The sequence below is a fragment of the Aspergillus ochraceoroseus genome (genome assembly GCF_002846915.1).
Source record: "Aspergillus ochraceoroseus IBT 24754 chromosome Unknown P175scaffold_4, whole genome shotgun sequence".
Taxonomy (NCBI): Eukaryota; Fungi; Ascomycota; class Eurotiomycetes; order Eurotiales; family Aspergillaceae; genus Aspergillus; species Aspergillus ochraceoroseus.
This window is the reverse complement of record NW_024468479.1, coordinates 1,737,215-1,755,561: the sequence shown is the minus strand read 5'-3', so window position 1 is coordinate 1,755,561 and position 18,347 is coordinate 1,737,215. Positions and strand designations below refer to the sequence as shown.

The following is an 18,347-nucleotide window of genomic DNA, read 5'->3' as shown; positions in this document are numbered from 1 at the left end:
AGGACCCTGTTGGTGGCCTGAAGGGTGAGGTGTCAAACCCCAGCTACTGTATCTGGACTAGTGCACTGCACTAACCCCAAACAGGGAGCTCTCCGCCCAAGGCCAACATTCAGGCCAGCCTGGAAGTATTTCTGGGGATATCAACAAGTCATTCACTATTCGTTGTTCAGCAATATCGGAAGATTCCCCCTCGTTTTCTTCGGCACCTTGTGCTAGACCTCCAGCTCTGGTCGATGCAGGTCAGATCACTCGTTGTGGCAAACATTGGTACTGTCAGAGATTGAGTGTCTCTGACTGCGTTTGTGGACTTGATCCATCATGGCCCGGAGCCAGCTGTCGTTCCCTCGTTGGACCCTGCTGCTCTCCCTGGCGATTCTGCTAGGATGCCTTGTGATTCCCGGTGGTAAGACACCTACGCTGCGGCTTTGAGGACCTCAAGATATAAATGCGATTCTAATCATATTCTCTCCCTGTCTCTCTCTCAGTCGCCGTGAAACATGAGAATTTCAAGAAATGCTCCCAGTCCGGTTTCTGTCAGAGAAACAGGGCCTTGGCCGATGAGGTCTCCTCCAAGGGTTCATCCTGGAACTCTCCCTACGAATTGGATGCCTCGACCATTCAATTCAAAGACGGTCAGCTGCAAGGAACAGTTCTCAAATCGATATCTCCTACGGAGAGCGTCAAGCTACCGCTGGTCGTTTCCTTCCTCGATTCGGGTGTCGCTCGGATCGTCGTCGATGAGGAGAAGCGCCTGAACGGCGACATTGAGATTCGCCATGGTAGCCAGGCGCGAAAGGAGCGATATAACGAGGCACAGTCCTGGGCTGTGGTTGGTGGTTTGGAAGTGAGCAAGTCTGCGGCGTTGAGCTCGGAACCCCAGGACGGCGTCACCAAGGTTCTGTATGGACCCGACAACTCCTACCAGGCCATCATCCATCACGCACCGTTTTCGGTAGAATTTCAGCGGGATGGACAGACCCATGTGCAGTTGAATAACAAGGGCTACATGAATATGGAACACTGGCGGCCCAAGGTGGAAGCCCCCTCCGATGGGGAGCAGGAGGTTCTCACTTCCCAGGAGGATGAGGGTACTTGGTGGGAGGAAACCTTTGGTGGAAACACAGATTCCAAGCCCAGAGGCCCCGAAAGTGTGGGGTTGGACATTACTTTCCCCGGCTACCGCCATGTATTCGGAATCCCTGAGCATGCGGACTCGCTCTCTCTAAGAGAAACCCGGTAAGCTATTCTATACATTGCTTGTCAAATAATAATATAGAGCTAACGTTGTTTCAGAGGAGGCCCCGGGAACCATGAGGAACCCTATCGCATGTATAATTCTGATGTGTTTGAATATGAGCTCGACAGCCCCATGACCCTGTATGGTGCCATTCCACTCATGCAGGCCCACCGTAAGGACTCCACCGTTGGTGTCTTCTGGCTCAACGCTGCGGAAACCTGGGTTGATATCGTCAAGTCCAAGTCCGATACACAAAGCCATTGGTTCTCTGAAGCTGGTCAACTCGATGTCTTTGTCTTCCTGGGACCCACTCCTCAGGATATCAGCAAGGACTACGGTGCGCTGACGGGATACACTCAACTCCCTCAGCACTTTGCCATTGCCTACCACCAATGCCGTTGGAATTACGTTACCGATGAGGACGTGAAGGAGGTTGATCGCAGCTTCGACAAATACCAGATTCCTTATGACGTGATCTGGCTCGATATTGAGTATACCGATGACCGAAAGTATTTTACCTGGGATCCCTTGACCTTCCCTGACCCAGTTAGCATGGAGGAGCAACTCGATGACTCCGACCGCAAGCTTGTGGTTATTATCGATCCGCATATCAAGAACCAGGACAAGTTCAGTATCTCCAACGAAATGAAGAGTAAGGGTCTAGCTACGAGAAACAAGGACGGCGATACCTACGAAGGCTGGTGCTGGCCCGGATCCTCTAACTGGATTGACTGCTTCAACCCTGCGGCCATCAAATGGTGGACTGGCCTCTTCAAATATGACAAGTTCAAGGGAACCCTCCCCAACGTCTTCATCTGGAATGATATGAATGAACCTTCCGTATTCAACGGGCCCGAGACTACCATGCCCAAGGATAACTTGCACCACGGCAATTGGGAGCATCGCGATGTCCACAATATCAACGGTCTCACCTTTGTCAACGCCACATACCAGGCTATGCTAGAGCGCAAGAAAGGTGAACTCCGCCGCCCGTTTATTCTGACCCGGTCGTTTTATTCCGGTGCTCAACGCGTATCCGCCATGTGGACCGGAGACAACCAAGCTACTTGGGAGCATCTGGCCATTTCGCTTCCCATGGTCCTCAACAACGGTATTTCCGGTTATCCCTTTGCGGGTGCTGATGTTGGCGGGTTCTTCCATAACCCGAGCAAGGAGCTACTGACACGTTGGTACCAAACCGGCATCTGGTATCCTTTCTTCCGCGCACACGCACATATCGATACTCGACGACGCGAACCCTACCTCATTGCGGAGCCTTTCCGCTCCATCATCACTCAGGCTATCCGTTTGAGGTATCAGCTCCTCCCTGCATGGTACACTGCTTTCCACGAAGCTTCGGTAAATGGAACCCCGATCGTGAGACCCCAGTTCTACGTGCATCCATCCGATGAAGCAGGCTTCACCATCGACGATCAGCTCTACCTCGGGTCTACTGGTATTCTCGTGAAACCGGTGGTCTCCGAGGATACCAACACCGCTGAGGTTTACCTTGCAGATGATGAGAAGTACTACGACTACTTTGACTACACCGTTTATCAGGGCGCCGGGAAGAAGCATGTAGTTCCCGCTCCGATTGAAAAGGTCCCAGTGCTGATGCAGGGCGGGCACATTATTCCGCGCAAGGATCGCCCCCGCCGTAGCAGCGGCCTGATGAAGTATGATCCCTACACCTTGGTCGTGGTCCTCGATCGCAACGGACAGGCCGACGGCACTCTTTACGTTGACGATGGGGAGACCTTCGACTACCAGCGTGGAGGATACCTGCACCGCCGCTTCCAGTTCCAGGACTCGGTCCTATCGTCGGAGAACATCGCAATTCCCGGACCACAGACGGCAGCTTATCTCAAGACAGTCGCCAAAGTCCATGTGGAGAAGATAGTGGTGATTGACCCTCCACAGGAATGGAAGGGAAAGACTAGTGTCACCGTGATGGAGGATGGGGCAAAGGCGTCTTCGTCGGCCTCGATGGAGTACTTCGCCCAGGAGGGAGGCCAGGCTCCGTATGCCGTTGTGAAGAATCCTCGTGTGGGAATTACCAAGACATGGCGCATTGAATTCTAAGGCCTAAGCAGCCAACCCGGATGATACAGAGGGGCCAACTAGCACAACTACATTGCATTATTTATTACTACTATTTGACGAAATATACGCTGTACATAAAACAGCACATGCGAGTCCATCACACGACAGTTTGTCTGTTTCCTTGATAGTGCCATGATTCCGTCGAGTTAGAACAAAGCTACCTAGTTTCTTCTCGTGAGATTATATACAATCTTGAGGCCTTTGGGCAGGAAATTCAGATTCCGCATTTGTAGGCTGACTAAGCGCCATCGAAAATAGTTAACTAACTAAGTGAAAGAAAACGAGAGGCTCGAAAAACGTTTCGTGAAAGAATTCCTTGCAGTCATTATTAGGTTGGGATTCGATATTTGATGGTCAAGGCATGGATCAGCTTGTTTCGTCTTGCTCCGTTCTTAATTTTTTATACATGCTGAATTTTGTTGATAACTTTCCACCTCTACGATCTCCGTCGCGCCGCATCCCCTGAGGGTGAATTCTAAGACTCTTCAGTAGCTCTCTCTCTCTCTCTCTCTCTCTCTCTCTCTCCCTCTCTCAATCCCACCATTTACTTGGGTCGACGGTTCTTTGGAGGCAAGATGTTTATTGTGGCACAGCTCCTTGAATATGGAGCTCCCCTGTTGTAAGTTGAATCTATACCCCCCAGGCTAGATTGATTACGCTTGATTGCTGCTGCTGACACTGCGATTTCTCTGCTTTGATTAGCCTTGTCACTTCTCCTTTGACCTCGTATGCGGATCAGATTCTGAGCATCCACCGGAACAGGAGCTCTGCCGGGTTTTCGCTGGACATTCCGTTGATTATGCTCGTCGCATCGATTCTAAAGTAAGCGCACGTGTGGCTGATGCGACGACACACCACTAGAGGTTCGAGTGTTTGGAAACTGACATTCCTGGTGTTAGGGTCTTTTACTGGTTTGGCGATTACTATTCTCTCACTCTCCTGGCGCAGGCCGTCATCACGATCGGAGTACAGCTGGTGCTGTTGAAGGTGGCTCTAGATAACCGTCCGTCCACCGGCGCGAAGAACGGAGTTGAGCACGTTCCCTTCAGCGGCGGAGACAACGAGAAGCTGTTTGTAAGACCGTACGACTTCTGGCAGTGGAAGAGCGCGCGACCGTATGTGTTCATCATCGTCCCTCTACGCAGATTAATCCTTCCTTCTTTTTTTTGGACCCCAGGACTAACCATAGCCGCGGGATTATTACTTTTAGATACTGGATGTTCCTGGCTTACATGACCGGGGTGCTCTCCGTCATCCACATCTTCCTGACGCCGATTTCCGATTCCGCACTCTACATCAACTTCCTAGGATACTTGGGCCTAGCCGTCGAGGCAATCCTCCCGGTACCGCAAATCGTGGCCAACCATCAATCCCGGTCGTGCAAGGGATTTCGAGTCTCGGTGCTTGCGGCATGGATTTTGGGTGACGTGATGAAACTGGGTTACTTCTTCTGCAGCCAGGAATCGATTCCGTGGGCCTTCCGATTGTGTGGAATGTTCCAGTGTGTCTGTGACATGTACCTGGGCGTGCAATTCTGGATGTATACCCAACCTTCCTGGAGGGGAGTAGGAAGCCCGCGGGGTCGTTTCGAGGAGAAGGACATTCGCATGACATGAACGAGAGAGATGTGATACGCTTAGCGACGGCATGAATGAAGCCCCTGTTGATCATGTTACTCCGAGGTCTCCGGGGAATTCCAGAGACCAACTGAGAGAGACATCTCTCTCTCATTATCAATTTCTTCTTACTGCTATAATATTTATATCTTATTCTTCCGATTATACCGATACTAGAATAGTTTTATTTAATTTTTATTTTCGTGATCTTTTCCCTTTTTTCGAGTCTAGTAGAAGCCCCGCGATTCAATTTGCTGAACCCCCACGGGAAGAAATTGAAGGGTCAAAAGTGATGGATGACGAACGGTCGATATATTAGTTAATAGAGAAATAACCAACTACTAGTTTAACTCCCATAAAATACACCTCACTAGCATCGCTTAACCCAGCCCAGCCCATCATGACCTCAGGACCTGCAACCATCCGGATCGGCTACGTGCCTGGTAAGTCGACTTTATTTTCCTCTGATCTATGTATGTCTTCTTCTGTTCAACGTCGGAGAGCTGTCCCAAGTCGCAGCCCCGCCACCACGGACTCGCTCGTGTGCGAGACGAAGAGGGGTAATTTGGATAGGACTGCGGCCGAAATTCTACAGATGAAAATGTGTGCTGAGCTTTACTGACATCTGGACGTCTTGTCTTGTCTTCTAAGAGCACTATCTCACCCCTCTGCATTTGGCCCTGCGCTCCCCGGCCGCCCAGTCCCTCCCGTTCACACTTGCTCTGATTCCTTTCCCCTCCGGAACGGGACACATGATCACGTCCCTGCGCGAGAAGGAAATCGATATCGGAATTGGTCTGACCGAGGGATGGATCGCTGGCCTCGCGGGCAAACAGCAAGCCCAGAAGGACACCGCATCAGGCGGGTACAAAGTGGTCGGACACTGGGTCGACACGCCACTGCGATGGGCGATCGTCACAGGCCGGAACAGGGACGCGCTGGAAGCAGTGTCGGATCTGCAAGGCAAGAGAGTGGGAGTAAGTAGAATGGGGAGGTGAGCAAGCAAGCAGTCCTTCATCTAGATGGAGTCATTTTGATCGGTACTGACGGGTGAACCACGACGACGACGACGTTGATGGCGGTAGTGGATCCCACATTATGTCGTTTGTGCTCGCACAACAGAATGCCTGGAAACCGGACTCCCTGACGCCTGTGCCGCTGGGGCCTTTTGGAGCGCTCACAACTGGGGTCACAGGCGACAACGGTGCATCCGATCCCACCGCTGAGTTCTTCATGTGGGAGCATTTCACAACCAAGCCGTCCTTCCACCCCACGGTGGAGAAGCCGCAGGTGCCGCTAAAGAAGATCGGGGAGATCTTTACGCCCTGGCCCTCGTGGATGATTGTGGCTTCCACGGCGGTATTCCCTAACCCGGAGACGGACAAGGCGCTGGGCCAGCTCTTCCAGGTCCTGGATCAGGGTATTAAGGCCTTCCAGAGCGATTTGGTGCACGTCGTCACTCTTCTGGGAACCGGGGAGCTGGGGTGCAAATATGGCGAGGAGGATGCCGGGGAATGGCTCAAGGACGTGCGGTTCACGACCGATGGTACGAGAGGCGTGGACCGCAAGGTAGTGGAGGATGTGGTGGATATCTTGAAGGTCGCGGGGGTGATTGACCCTGGAATGACAAATGATGAGGCCGTCGCGCGGGTGATTGGAATCCCACGATGAGACTGATGTGCACGCTACGTTAAGCTCGGATTCTGCTGTCAGAGTCAGCACTACTTACTTACTTTCTTTCTTTCTTTCTTTGCTCCCTCAGTTGGACATCACTTCCTGACGGTCCGTGTGATTATCTACCTGCTGCGAAGTCATTGTTCAACCTGACTCTAGGGGTGATGGTCGGAGAGCTGGATGAACGACTCACATTCCTTGTCACCTAGACGACACACATACATTCCACATAAAAGCGCTATACTTTCCCAATTCTGATCATCGTTTTGCCTGAGTTTCGGGGTATGGATTGAATTGTCAATGCGCTCTTTCGGAACTCTTTTCCTTAACAGCAACACCAGAGCCCTACCATCTACGGCCTTGAAATTTCTCCGCTCTGCTTTACCTTGACGTATCCGTAAAGGCAAGAGACAAGGGCTGTGCATGCTAGTGTAGCAGTAGCAATGATCTCCGCGAGTTTCACCTGTGCTTGCTCCCTGCAGTTCCATATGCGCTCGACATATCCGGTATATCTAGACTCAGCACATTATCGAGCGGGCATGCTGGAATGTGTATATACCCAGCATCCACTCGGGATGGCCACCAATCAAAATCTGTACAGCGAGGACTATTAGGCGCGATTCCTTTGACATGGCAGGATGCCAGACCGCAGGTTATTCTCTCAATGGTGCCTCGAAGCGCTCTCGTTGGGATATGACTCTGTAAGGAATGTCAGACCCGCGTGCAACGTATGACAGATTGATCCATTGTTCTCGAAAGGAAAGGAGTTGTTTTGCCATTCTTAACGGGTCAGCCCCAGGTATGTTGATACTGGGGTCTTAAAAAAAACACGGCTTCTCTTTTCATCCCAAATCGTCCGTGGATGTTGGCCTTCTCTCGTCTGTTCTTGTCTCTTTTTCGATTGCCTGGCGTCGCTCTTTTTGCTTGCGTTGCATCTGTTTGCGTCGTTGGGTTCACTCGGGAGACTTGGTCTGAAGGGTTGCTATACAGATAAAAGAAGAGGATATGATGGGTTTCTTCAAGAAGGCATTCGGCCTGGCTGCCGGTCTGGCTATGCTGTCGATAGCATATGCGAAGCTTGATCTCAACTCCAACTCCACGGTTGCGGTGTACTGGGGTGAGAGTGCCTGTTATTGATATCACGTTGAATTTGCGCTGACTTGTATCCGGTGTAGGGCAGAATTCCTTTCGAGGATCTGGTGATCTTGCACAGCAACGTCTGTCCTATTATTGCAATGGTGAGTGCCAGCCATCTCTCTGCTGGCTGAACGACACGATACTAACTGCGTGGTATAGATTCTAACATCGATGTTGGTCTCCCCCCTTCTACGCAGGTTTAATCAAATCATTAACGGCTCCATAGGTTCTCATCCTCGCCTTCGTGATGCGAGTGAATGGCATGGGAGGCGCCCCAGAGGTTGACTTTTCCACGGCCAGTGAGAAGTGCGACACATTCCCAGGCACAAACCTCAAGAACTGTCCTGAGATTGGGTATGTCTCCTCCCTACATCTCCAATTACTCCACGAGGGAGCCAAAAAAAAAAAAAAAAAAAAAAAAAAAAAAAAGGGAATGGGACGAGGCTAACCAACGCAGCGCGGATATCACAACATGCCAACAAAAAGGCAAGACCATCATCCTCTCCATTGGCGGCGCAACCTATAGCGAAGGAGGCTTTCAATCGCAGTCGGCTGCTGAAGCTGGCGCCGACCTCATCTGGGCGACTTTCGGCCCCAACACAAACAGCAGTGCGCACCGCCCCTTTGGCGATGCCGCCGTCAACGGCTTCGACTTCGACTTCGAAGCCGGCGTCTCAAACATGGCGCCCTTCGCATCCCGCCTGCGCACCCTCGGAGACGCTGGTCCTAACAAGCCCTTCTTCCTCACTGCGGCACCGCAATGCCCCTACCCCGATGCCGCGGACAAGGACATCCTCAACGGCCCCGTCTCCGTCGATGCCGTCTGGGTGCAATTCTACAACAACTACTGCGGCGTGAACGCCTACGTCGCGGGGCAGCAGCAGCAAAACAACTTCAACTTCGAGCAGTGGGATAACTGGGCCAAGACCGTGTCGCAGAACAAACAGGCCAAGGTTTATCTGGGGGTTGCTGCGAATACGGGTGCCGCCAGCACAGGATACCTCCCGATTGCGCAGCTGGACCCGGTGATTGCCTTCAGCCAGCAATTTAGTAGCTTTGGTGGTGTGATGATGTGGGATGTTACGCAAGCTTATGGCAACTCGGGGTTTTTGGATGGTCTTCACCAAGCCCTAGGAAAGACTCCGACGCAGCACGCGCAGCTACAGCAGGAATCTCAGCAACAAACCAACCAGCACCAGCACCAGCAACCACAAGACCAAGACCAAGATGAAGATGAAGATGAAGATGAACAAGAGCAACCCCATCAGCATAGACCCCTTATCCCTTCAATCTTCGATTTGGACGACGATCTGGACTGGATTGGTATCTAATCGGCCCAGCGGACGGGAATCCTGTTTTCAAAGACTACTTACTATGTATGTATGGATCACTAAATCTAATTTCCACTTCTTTTTTTTGGCATGTATATATATAGGAGCAAGTAAAAGTACGCATAAGTACCCTCTCTGTTTTCTGTATTCCGTAGCTCGGTTTAGCCAGGTGAATATATGTTGTGCAAGGAGTCTTGTATTCTATTCTATTTTATTCTATTACATGGATGGATATTTCCGAAAGGAAGCCGCTTCTCTTGCTTTGCTGGCGGTCCCCAATTATCCATCTATGTACGGAGTATAAATCCTATAAATCCACCGATCTACACGCTGCATAAACTATTGCTGCTATTGACGATCATCAACTCCGGCTTCCAATAATCCATCCAACGTATCATCTGCATCGGTATACCCTATACAGAGTAAGCCTTGTTGTGATCTATGCTGGGGGGCGTTGGATAGAGAATGGATTCCATAGAAAAGTGGTTACACCTCATATATACCTTCTATCTATCTATCTATCTATATATATATAGAAATATATATAAGGGTCCAGGAGTCTTATCTACTCTCTAGCCCTAACTACAACCCAAGCGCAGTCAACATGACGCCCAAGTCCTTCTATACCTTCTTGCTAGGTCTAGCAACCCTCGCTCTCGCAGCTACTCTCCCTCCAACCGACTACGATGTCATCATCGTCGGCGGCGGCCCTGCAGGCCTCAGTGCCCTAAGCGGATTCTCTCGCGTACGCCGCCGCGCTGCACTATTCGACTCGCACGAGTATCGCAACGGACCGACACGGGAAATGCACGACGTGATTGGAAATGACGGTATGTATAGTCCCCCATTACATCCTGAATGATAAATATCCTACTTTAGTAATAGTAGTTCGTTAGTTAGTTAGTTAGTTAGTTATAGTATATATACAACCAAGCTAAACAGGAACCAGGAACCCCCCGGCCAAATTCCGCGCTCTCGCCCGCGAGCAAATCTCCAGATATGACACCGCAACCTTCATCGACAGGGAGATCCTCTCCATCGAACAACAACAACTCGCGGACCTCGAACCCAACCTCACCACCACCACCACCACCACCGTGTTCCGCGCCACCGACGCAACCGGCGCCTCGTACACAGCCCGCAAGATCGTCCTCGGCACGGGGCTCGTGGACGTCCTCCCCACCACGCCAGGCCTGCAAGAATCCTTCGGAAAGGGCATCTTCTGGTGCCCCTGGTGCGACGGATACGAGCACCGCGACCAGCCCCTCGGCATCCTGGGCACACTGCCGCACATCGTCTCGAGCGTGCTGGAGATCTCCACCCTGAACACGGACATCATCGCCTTCGTCAACGGATCCCACACGGAACCCGCCGACGCCGCGCTCACGCTCCAGACCCCCCACTGGAAGGCGCAGCTGGCGGCTTCCAACGCCCGGATCGAGAACCGGACAATCGCGGCCATTGAGCGCGTCCAGGACGGCGGCCGGGTGCACGACGACCGCGCGCGCGACCAGCAGTTCGATGTCTTCCGGGTGCGGTTCACAGAGGGCGAGCCGGTGCTGCGGAACGCGTTCCTGACGAATTTCGAGACGGCGCAGAGGTCGCGGATCCCCGCGCAGCTGGGGCTGGATATGAAGGATGGCAAGGTCGATACTAGTGTTTATTCCGGTATGAGGACCAGCGTGCCCGGGGTTTTTGCCGTCGGGGACTGTAATAGTGATGGTAGTACGAATGTGCCTCATGCGATGTTTAGTGGGAAGAGGGCGGCTGTTTATGGGCATGGTATGTGTTTTTTTTTTTTTTTTTTTGGTTTCTCTGCTTTGAATGTGTGTGTGTGTGTGTGTGTGTGCGGTGTTGGCTGACGACTGGAACAGTTGAAATGGCTCGTGAAGAGTCCGCCGCTGCCATTGCGAAGCGTGGTCTATCGCGGAGGGCGATGGAGAAGGAAACCGAGAGGATCATTGGGAATGAGTTGGAGGACTTGTGGGATCGGGCTAAGGTTTAATGAGCCTGTGCCTATAACTATGTATAGTTGTATAGTGTATAGCAATGAATCCTAACCTGGCACTGGACTAGCCCTAATACACCTTCTTCCTTGAGAGTAACTCTCGTAGAAATATAACCCCAGAATGTTATCTGTCAAAGTATTAGTGTTTCTCTTTTCACACCTCAAGTCAGAATATCTTCCGACGGTACAGAGACCAATATAAGTAAGTAACCCCCAATGAGTAGAAAGACACTTAGTACAATATCAACCTTCTCCATCCTCGCTATCAAGACATCCAGCCACTTATTCAACATCCTCCTCCTCCTTGCTGGCGGCCAAGAAAAAGCGCCCCGGAGGCTCGCCAGGCTTCTCATACTCAATCGTCAGGCGCGCAAGATGACCAAGTAAGCTTTCGATTTTAATATCTCCCTTGTCGCGTTTCGCCCGGCCAAGGTCATCCAGCCACTTGAACTTGTTCAGCATGAAGTACACCAATGCGATGACAATCTCCACACCCAGCGAATACCCCCAGATACGGACAACAGTAACAATATCCGTCCAGCCGTTCGTAGTCTCAACAAATTGGTCTTTCGGGATTGTGGGCATGTCTTGGTTTGTGAACCAACCGAACAGACAGAAAACAGTTGCCAGAGCGTCAACCCCCAGAATGGCGGTAACCAGATGCACAGATGGCAAAGTGTCCATACCGCGAGTGACAAAAATTAACCAGTTCTCTGTTAGTGCCACCTCGAGGAAGAGAACTGCTTGAATGGAACCCCAGTTTTGAATAATACCACCGGATGGAAGGAACATAGTGCCACGAACAACCCATGTTCCCAGTGCGAGCAGCACACCCAGAAGGACCGAAATAAACCAAATCTTTGGAAGTTGCCATTCCACCGGCCGGAGATCGAATGATGCGTTATCATATGCCACCGCCACAGTTGCCAGATCCGCAAAGAGGGCGAGGAAGACAATCAGCTCAACTCGGATACTTTCGTTGAGAATAATCATAGATGTAACTAGATAGATCTCCAAGTGCAAGCAAAGGGCAATGCGGTATTGAATGTATGCCTTCATGCGGTGGAAAATCTGTCGGGCAACCTTAATTGAGTCGATAATGGTTGACAAGCCAGGTTCCAAGAAGACAATATCCGATGCAGATTGCGCTGCCTCGGAAGCTCCTTCAACAGCAATGCCACAATCGGCTCTCTTCAAAGACGGGGCATCATTAACACCATCCCCAGTCATTGCTGTAAGATGGCCGCGTTCTTGCAGCATCTGCACGACTTGATATTTGTGTTCTGGGAAGACTTCGGCGAATCCATCCGCTTTCTCAACCAAGTCACTCGCCAATGCTCCACTTAAACCACCATGGATCAGTTTATCCGAGTTATACACTTTAGTACCGAGAGCAAGCATTTTACAGGTTTCTTTAGCGATTGCTAATGCATCGCCTGTAAGCATTTTCACGCTGATCCCCAGATTTTGAGCTTCATGAATCGTGTGCGCCGTATCTTCTCGTGGTGGATCAAACATGGGTAGCATGCCTAGGAGTGTCCAATCTTCTCCTTCTCTTTGAACAGCAACTCCCAAGGATCGGAAGCCTCGGTGTGCAAATTCCTGCGCCTTTGATTTATACAGGTCTGCAGTCTCCTTGGAGCAGCTGGTAAGTGCAAGAACTGCCTTTGGCGCGCCCTTAGTACAAGTGTACCTAACCCCATCACAGGTAACCTCTGATACGATCCGTTTGGACACCGGATCGAACGGTGTAAATTTCTCAGTCTCCCACCCTCTTCTGAGAATTTCTCGAGCTCTAGGGTACTGTCTCAGGGTAAGAATCGTCACTTTGTCAATAGGGTCAAGCGATTCGATATTGTGAGAAGAGGCAAGAGCAGCCACGGCGAACAGCCAGTCAATATCGACGCCTTCAGCCACATATGGATCTCGAATGCTTAATTTATTCGCGGTTAACGTTCCAGTCTTATCGGAGCACAGGATATCGACACCCTAAAAATGGTAAGCTGCACATTTCTGCAACGAGAATCAAGGCTAACGTACAGCGAGCGATTCAATGGCAGTAAGCTTCTGGACAATAGCTTTCTTCTTTGCCAAGTACGCTGCTCCCACAGCCATCGTGGTCGTGGTGACGACAGGTAGACCAACAGGAACACCGATAATCAACAACGATAGAGTGTAGTGGAGGAGGGTCTGCTGGGCAGGAGAGGCAATTGGGATATGCCGGAAGAAACCACCAATCCAGGCAGCCAGAATCCACGCCATAACTAGGATCAACAGAGATGAACCAATGTTGTCCATGACGATTTCGAAGTGTCCTGCACCCTTCGCTGCTTGAACCATGCTGGCGGTTCGGCCGACAAAAGATGTTTTCGCAGAGGTCTGAACAATGGCATAGGCCTTGCCACGCTTGCAGCCGGTCGTATAATAGATCATTCCACCCATGTAACGATCTACTGCAAGCGACTCTCCTGTAATAGCAGAGTGGTCGCAAGCCAGAATCGGGTACCCTCGCCTCTTGGTTGGCTTTTTAGGTTTCTTTTCTTCCTGCTCCTTTCCTTCATCATCTTCGATGTCGGATTCAGAAGTGCTGCTGAGATCTCCTTGTTCAAGCATTGTCTTGAATTCCTCCCATCCATTAGGGTCCTTCACGTCGCAAACAATCTTGGAGTCGCCAGGAACAACTTGTCCTTCTCCAATGATGATCTACCTAGATATTAGCATCGAGAAGGCATTTGGACAACCTTATATGCACATACTACGTCTCCGGGTACAAGTTCACGAGCCAGAATCTCTTGCTGCTGGCCATCACGAATGACCTGAGCTCTCATTGCAATATCTCCTTTCAAACTAGCCACGACATCGGCAGCCTGTTTCTCTTGATACCAGCCGACGGCAGCATTGAGGCACAGAATGCCAATGATAACACCAAAATCGATCCAATCCTCAAGACCGGCCGCGAGAAGAACAGCAAGTTCCATGACTAAATAGATTAGAACCTGATTTCTTGTAGTTCACAGGACTGGTAGTTTACGTTTCTCCACATACCATATAGAATGGGACCACGGAAATATGAGAGAATCTTAGCAATAGGATTCTCCTTTTCAGAAACCAGTTCGTTCCATCCAGCCCGTCGACGACGAACAGAAACTTCGCTACTGGGCAAACCCTGATGGATGTCTGTGACGAGCCAGTCATCTGGATATTTCCCAGGCTCCTGCTCCACGTGTCTGACACTGATCTTCCGCTTCTTCCAGGGAGCGTACCAAACCCTCCTCTCCTGAATTTCTTCCTCTCCTTCTTGTTCCCCGCCCTCGCGGAAGGTGGAGATATACTTGACGAGCTTACCATATTCATCAAGGTTGGCCCAGTCTTCCTTATAGGACACTCGGGATATGCGTCTCGCGGAACGTCCTTCGGAAAAGGATATACGGCCGGGAGCTCCAGGAGCTCCTGTTTGCTCGACACCACTGGAGGCGCCACCTTGCTCAGTCATATTGGCGAATTGACTTGGCTGTGACTGCAGGAGCGGGAAACTGACGTGCCTCACACAGCCTGTACCCTTTCAATATTTCTACAGTTGTAGGAAAGAGCAAAAACAATGTCAAGCAAGTGGGAGAGAAATGGATGAGGGGCTGTGGGAGAAAGAAGGAGCCAGCAGACGACAGAATACCGTGCCAGAAAGCTGCCTCCCCGTCACTAAAGACAGCGTCTGCTGAATCTACAGAGCCAATCTACACTTGACTGGACAAAGCCATTCAACACAGAAAATCATGCTGACGTAGTAGATTTCAGTAAGCTTCCGGCTGAAGCATATTGACAGCTTCCTTTTGCCCTCCGTCCGTATGAATGGACTTGGGTAGCTCGACAAGAGCCAGGCAACCCCCGCAATCTGTCATGGAGCGTACCATAGTAAGTCTGCTAATGTTTTGTTACTTTGATGGCTTCTTGTAGGGTGGTCTTGACGTATGAGACATGAGGGATAGCCTTCGAATCCGCCGCCAGGGAACCTAGAAAACAATATTCCTCATTTGTTTCAGTGGATTTCTGAGCGGACCGATACCGCCATTAACTCATGACGTGGGCCTGTCTCCAGGGTTTAGAATTTTAAGGTGCAGCGACGCCATGGGTATATAAACCCAAGGATGAAGTCTGGAGGGACTGATCGGACAAATCGCGGGGGGAGGATAGCTCAAGCTTTTCGCGCTCCTTGGCCTGGCCTCGCTTTCAGATGAATAGGGACGTTGAATAATTTCACATGATCGGACAACCAAGGCTGGTGAACCTGCGAGACCTTCCCGAAGGTTCCGAGTCCATTGAGTTTGGCTGGCAGCAGAACGTCTCCGTCTGGTTCTCAACGTAATCGTGCATCATGTTGGAAGTGATGGTTTTATATTGTTGGATAGTATGAATGGACGAAAATGCCTTCCGATTTTGAAGATGCTTGCTGTAGTTGGGGGGGGAGGGGGGGTTTAATGGAGGAGATGGAATTTGATCAAAGAGAATGAAGGCAGAAGAAGAAGGTTGTGATGTTTCCCTTTTGGACAATCGTCAACATCAAACCTCAAAACTCGATGCCGTCATCACCCTCTCAACCGCTGGGAATTCTGGTCCGGAAATCCGTAAAATTGCCTTGTGGCACTTTATTTACTTTCCATAAATCTTACAATGGGATTGTGGACGATAGCCCTAGTCAAGATTCCCAATCGACCCGTACACATTTATGTTAACGACACTGGGTTGCTGGAGCACCAAGTTATTGCAGAAATGAACACGGTGAATGAAGAACTCAACATGCGTAGGCTGTTCATCGCTATGTACAATGTATGCCCTATATTTGTATGCGTATATATTCTTCTAGTTATCAAGGCTATGTATAATATGTGTATCGTCTACCTGCGTGCGAGGCATATTCTCATGAAGCCGTAAGTGAATCTTTTCTTTTTCAACGAGACTAGTCTATTTGCCAGTCTTGCCTGTAGGAATGTTAAACAGGACGGCCGGCTTGCCAGGGGAGTATGGCTGATCGAGGCGGTAGTATCCCTTGCGCTCAAACTGGATGATGTCGCCCTCCTTTAGGTCGGCAACGTTGCAGTCAGCCACAGCATCCTCGCGGAACTCTGTCTTGGGGTTCAGGACATCTTCGAGGCGGTCATCCTCCTGCAACGAGTCCTTGTTAAGGAGATAGTCAAAGTCAACCAACTCAACAGGGATCAGATCCTGGTCGGTGGACAACCAGGTGACCTTCTTCTCAGTCTTCTTGAAGTCACCCTGCTCGTTGAGGTCTAACTCGAGCTCAGTGACGACACCAGAGGCATCAGTCACAATCTTACGGACGAACGCATTGCCCCAGTTCATGAGCGTGATCTCCTCATCCTGCTTGAAGCTCTTGGCATCCTCCTGGTCGAAGAGGATTGAGCTGCTGTAGACGACCTTCTTTGTGCCAACATCGGGGTTCTTGTTATGCTTGGGCTTATCCACAGTGTATGGAGCAGCAGGGCCTCCCTTGATGATGGCCTTGACAGAGTCCTTCTTGAGCACGGCGGTGTGACGGGGAGCAACGGGGTCGATGTACTTCTTGTTGGTGGCCCAGATGAGGGTCCAGTCAAGGTTGGTGATGTTCTTGCTAGGACCCTGCTTGAGAATGAACTCGCGCAGAGCAGGAATGGTCATTCCGCGGCGTCTGATACCACGAATGGTGGGGAATCGGGGGTCATCCCAGCCCCAGACAACGCCCTCATCCACCAGTCTAGTCAGCTTTCTCTTGGAGAGCAAAGTGCGGATGAAGTTCATGCGGGCGAAGTCCCAGATCTGGACATGGCGGAGCTTGAGAGTGTCCAAGAACCACTGGTACTGGGGGTTGCGGTCACGGTACTCAATAGTTCTCAGGGCGTGGGTAACTCCTTCCATCGAGTCCACGATCGGGCAGCAGAAGTCATAGGTGGGGTAGATCTTCCACTTGGAACCGGTACGGTGGTGGGGGGTTAGATTGCAGCGGTAGATAACAGGGTCGCGCATAGCCTTGTTAGGGTTATCGACGGACATTTTGGCACGGATACACCAGCGCAGACCCTCCTCAGTACCCTTCTTCATCTCTTCGAAATGAGCCAAATTCTCCTCAACGGTGGCATCACGGCGCTTGCTGGGCTCTCCGTTCATTCTCTGGGAGGCCATAGTCTCTTTGTCGGTGTCGTCAGCATAGGCATTTCCGTCCTTGATTATTTGGACTCCGTAGTCGTAAAGCTCATCAAAGTAGTCACTGGTGAAGCTGGTCTTGTCAGGCTTGATACCCATCAGAGCAAGATCCTCCACGATAGCATCCTGGAACTCCAGCTTTTCCTTGGAAGGGTTGGTGTCATCGAAACGGACAAGCAGAGTACCGCTATACTTTTCGTGAGCGAAGTAATCGTTTAGAAGGGCGGCCTTGGCGTGACCAATGTGAAGATAGCCGGAGGGCTCAGGAGGGAAACGAGTGACAACACCCTTATCGGTGTTGAGAAGGGCAATGTCATAGCTGGCGCCCTCCTTGGCCTTTGCGGTTTTCTTCTCCTTGGCAGTGGCATTCATAGCCTCAACTGCGGTGGCCGCCCAGGGGCAGAGGTCTTCGAGGAATGTGAACCAACGAGTGATGTTGGCCAAAGTGCCCTTGCGGACCGTAGAGATAGCGACACGGTTTCCACGAAGGGCACCCCAAAGCGCAATGTCGGCGGTGGAGAGAGAGTATCCGACTACAAAAGAGCGCAGGAGGAGGTGAGTGTTGAGCTGCTGGAGCTTAGGATCCAGAGTCTTGAAGTCTAGGGCAGTGAAGGACTCGACTTCAGAGAGCCACTCGTTCTCCTGTTAGAGCAAGTTAGCACGATTCTGTAGCTATGCGGGGTGGAACAGCCTTACCAGCTTCTCCTCTTTGCTGTTGAGGAAAGGGAAAGTGCTGCGCAATTCCTGGATAGCATTCTGGGTTCCATGCACAGGGGTGCCACTTGCTCCGGTGAACTCGACAACTGCCTTGTCACCCTGCTGGAGGAGTGCGGTATCCTCGTAGGTGATGGTAATGGCTGGGCTGGGCTGGGCCTCGTTCACAGAAGTTGCAATCAGAAGCACAGGAAGCAGAGCCGCCTGGTTGGCTTTGGTAGCCAGGGTAAGTTGAAATTGGGACATGGTGAATTTCAATCCCCCCAAAGAACCTGAATTTCCAAGGACTGCGTGGGATGATGGAATGGACTGACTTTCAAACTGTATGGAGGGGC

General features: G+C 51.0%; 8 protein-coding genes across 8 annotated transcripts; 5 read left to right on the top strand and 3 right to left on the bottom strand.

The window, feature by feature from the left end:
* Nucleotides 1–318: 318 nt before the first annotated feature.
* P175DRAFT_0436529 (glucan 1,3-alpha-glucosidase ROT2) lies at nt 319–3,319 on the top strand (the record flags this gene model as incomplete). Its single annotated transcript, XM_040893808.1, has 3 exons — nt 319–403; nt 486–1,236; nt 1,294–3,319. The coding sequence occupies 3 exons, from the start codon at nt 319–321 to the stop codon at nt 3,317–3,319; spliced, it is 2,862 nt and encodes a 953-aa protein (XP_040752438.1).
* Nucleotides 3,320–3,915: 596 nt separating this feature from the next.
* P175DRAFT_0438365 (PQ-loop repeat-containing protein) lies at nt 3,916–4,956 on the top strand (the record flags this gene model as incomplete). Its single annotated transcript, XM_040893909.1, has 4 exons — nt 3,916–3,959; nt 4,043–4,162; nt 4,240–4,461; nt 4,551–4,956. 4 exons carry the CDS (start codon nt 3,916–3,918, stop codon nt 4,954–4,956), a joined length of 792 nt encoding a protein of 263 aa, XP_040752437.1.
* Nucleotides 4,957–5,356: 400 nt separating this feature from the next.
* P175DRAFT_0437679 (uncharacterized protein) lies at nt 5,357–6,627 on the top strand (the record flags this gene model as incomplete). Its single annotated transcript, XM_040893862.1, has 3 exons — nt 5,357–5,399; nt 5,608–5,950; nt 6,042–6,627. The coding sequence occupies 3 exons, from the start codon at nt 5,357–5,359 to the stop codon at nt 6,625–6,627; spliced, it is 972 nt and encodes a 323-aa protein (XP_040752436.1).
* A 355-nt stretch (nt 6,628–6,982) lies between these two features.
* Nucleotides 6,983–7,262, bottom strand: P175DRAFT_0532413 (uncharacterized protein; the record flags this gene model as incomplete). The annotated part of the gene is made up of 2 exons (XM_040899963.1): nt 6,983–7,106; nt 7,156–7,262. The coding sequence occupies 2 exons, from the start codon at nt 7,260–7,262 to the stop codon at nt 6,983–6,985; spliced, it is 231 nt and encodes a 76-aa protein (XP_040752435.1).
* Nucleotides 7,263–7,377: 115 nt separating this feature from the next.
* P175DRAFT_0243472 (glycoside hydrolase family 18 protein) lies at nt 7,378–9,112 on the top strand. Its single transcript, XM_040892677.1, has 5 exons — nt 7,378–7,747; nt 7,806–7,868; nt 7,927–7,940; nt 7,994–8,121; nt 8,225–9,112. Exons 1-5 carry the CDS (start codon nt 7,636–7,638, stop codon nt 9,096–9,098), a joined length of 1,191 nt encoding a protein of 396 aa, XP_040752434.1. The 5' UTR covers nt 7,378–7,635; the 3' UTR covers nt 9,099–9,112.
* A 590-nt stretch (nt 9,113–9,702) lies between these two features.
* P175DRAFT_0532411 (NAD(P)/FAD-dependent oxidoreductase) lies at nt 9,703–11,103 on the top strand (the record flags this gene model as incomplete). The annotated part of the gene is made up of 3 exons (XM_040899962.1): nt 9,703–9,928; nt 10,041–10,880; nt 10,973–11,103. The coding sequence occupies 3 exons, from the start codon at nt 9,703–9,705 to the stop codon at nt 11,101–11,103; spliced, it is 1,197 nt and encodes a 398-aa protein (XP_040752433.1).
* A 285-nt stretch (nt 11,104–11,388) lies between these two features.
* On the bottom strand, nt 11,389–14,599 carry P175DRAFT_0493346 (putative plasma membrane H(+)ATPase; the record flags this gene model as incomplete). The annotated part of the gene is made up of 4 exons (XM_040895957.1): nt 11,389–13,095; nt 13,147–13,809; nt 13,863–14,086; nt 14,152–14,599. The coding sequence occupies 4 exons, from the start codon at nt 14,597–14,599 to the stop codon at nt 11,389–11,391; spliced, it is 3,042 nt and encodes a 1,013-aa protein (XP_040752432.1).
* A 1,185-nt stretch (nt 14,600–15,784) lies between these two features.
* On the bottom strand, nt 15,785–18,314 carry P175DRAFT_0459121 (glutamate--tRNA ligase GUS1). Its single transcript, XM_040894694.1, has 2 exons — nt 17,995–18,314; nt 15,785–17,940 (listed from the first exon to the last, which is right to left on the bottom strand). Exons 1-2 carry the CDS (start codon nt 18,256–18,258, stop codon nt 16,063–16,065), a joined length of 2,142 nt encoding a protein of 713 aa, XP_040752431.1. The 5' UTR covers nt 18,259–18,314; the 3' UTR covers nt 15,785–16,062.
* Between the last annotated feature and the right edge of the window lie 33 nt (nt 18,315–18,347).

Excerpts from the sequence above, each read along its gene's own strand:
- P175DRAFT_0459121 (XM_040894694.1), bottom strand. The coding sequence starts at position 18,258 with ATGTCCCAATTTCAACTTACCCTGGCTACCAAAGCCAACCAGGCGGCT. Across the intron at positions 17,941-17,994 it reads ACAGCAAAGAGGAGAAGCTG|GAGAACGAGTGGCTCTCTGA; the intron begins GTAAGGCTGTTC and ends TTGCTCTAACAG.
- P175DRAFT_0243472 (XM_040892677.1), top strand. The coding sequence starts at position 7,636 with ATGATGGGTTTCTTCAAGAAGGCATTCGGCCTGGCTGCCGGTCTGGCT. Across the intron at positions 7,748-7,805 it reads CACGGTTGCGGTGTACTGGG|GGCAGAATTCCTTTCGAGGA; the intron begins GTGAGAGTGCCT and ends TATCCGGTGTAG. Across the intron at positions 8,122-8,224 it reads AAGAACTGTCCTGAGATTGG|CGCGGATATCACAACATGCC; the intron begins GTATGTCTCCTC and ends TAACCAACGCAG.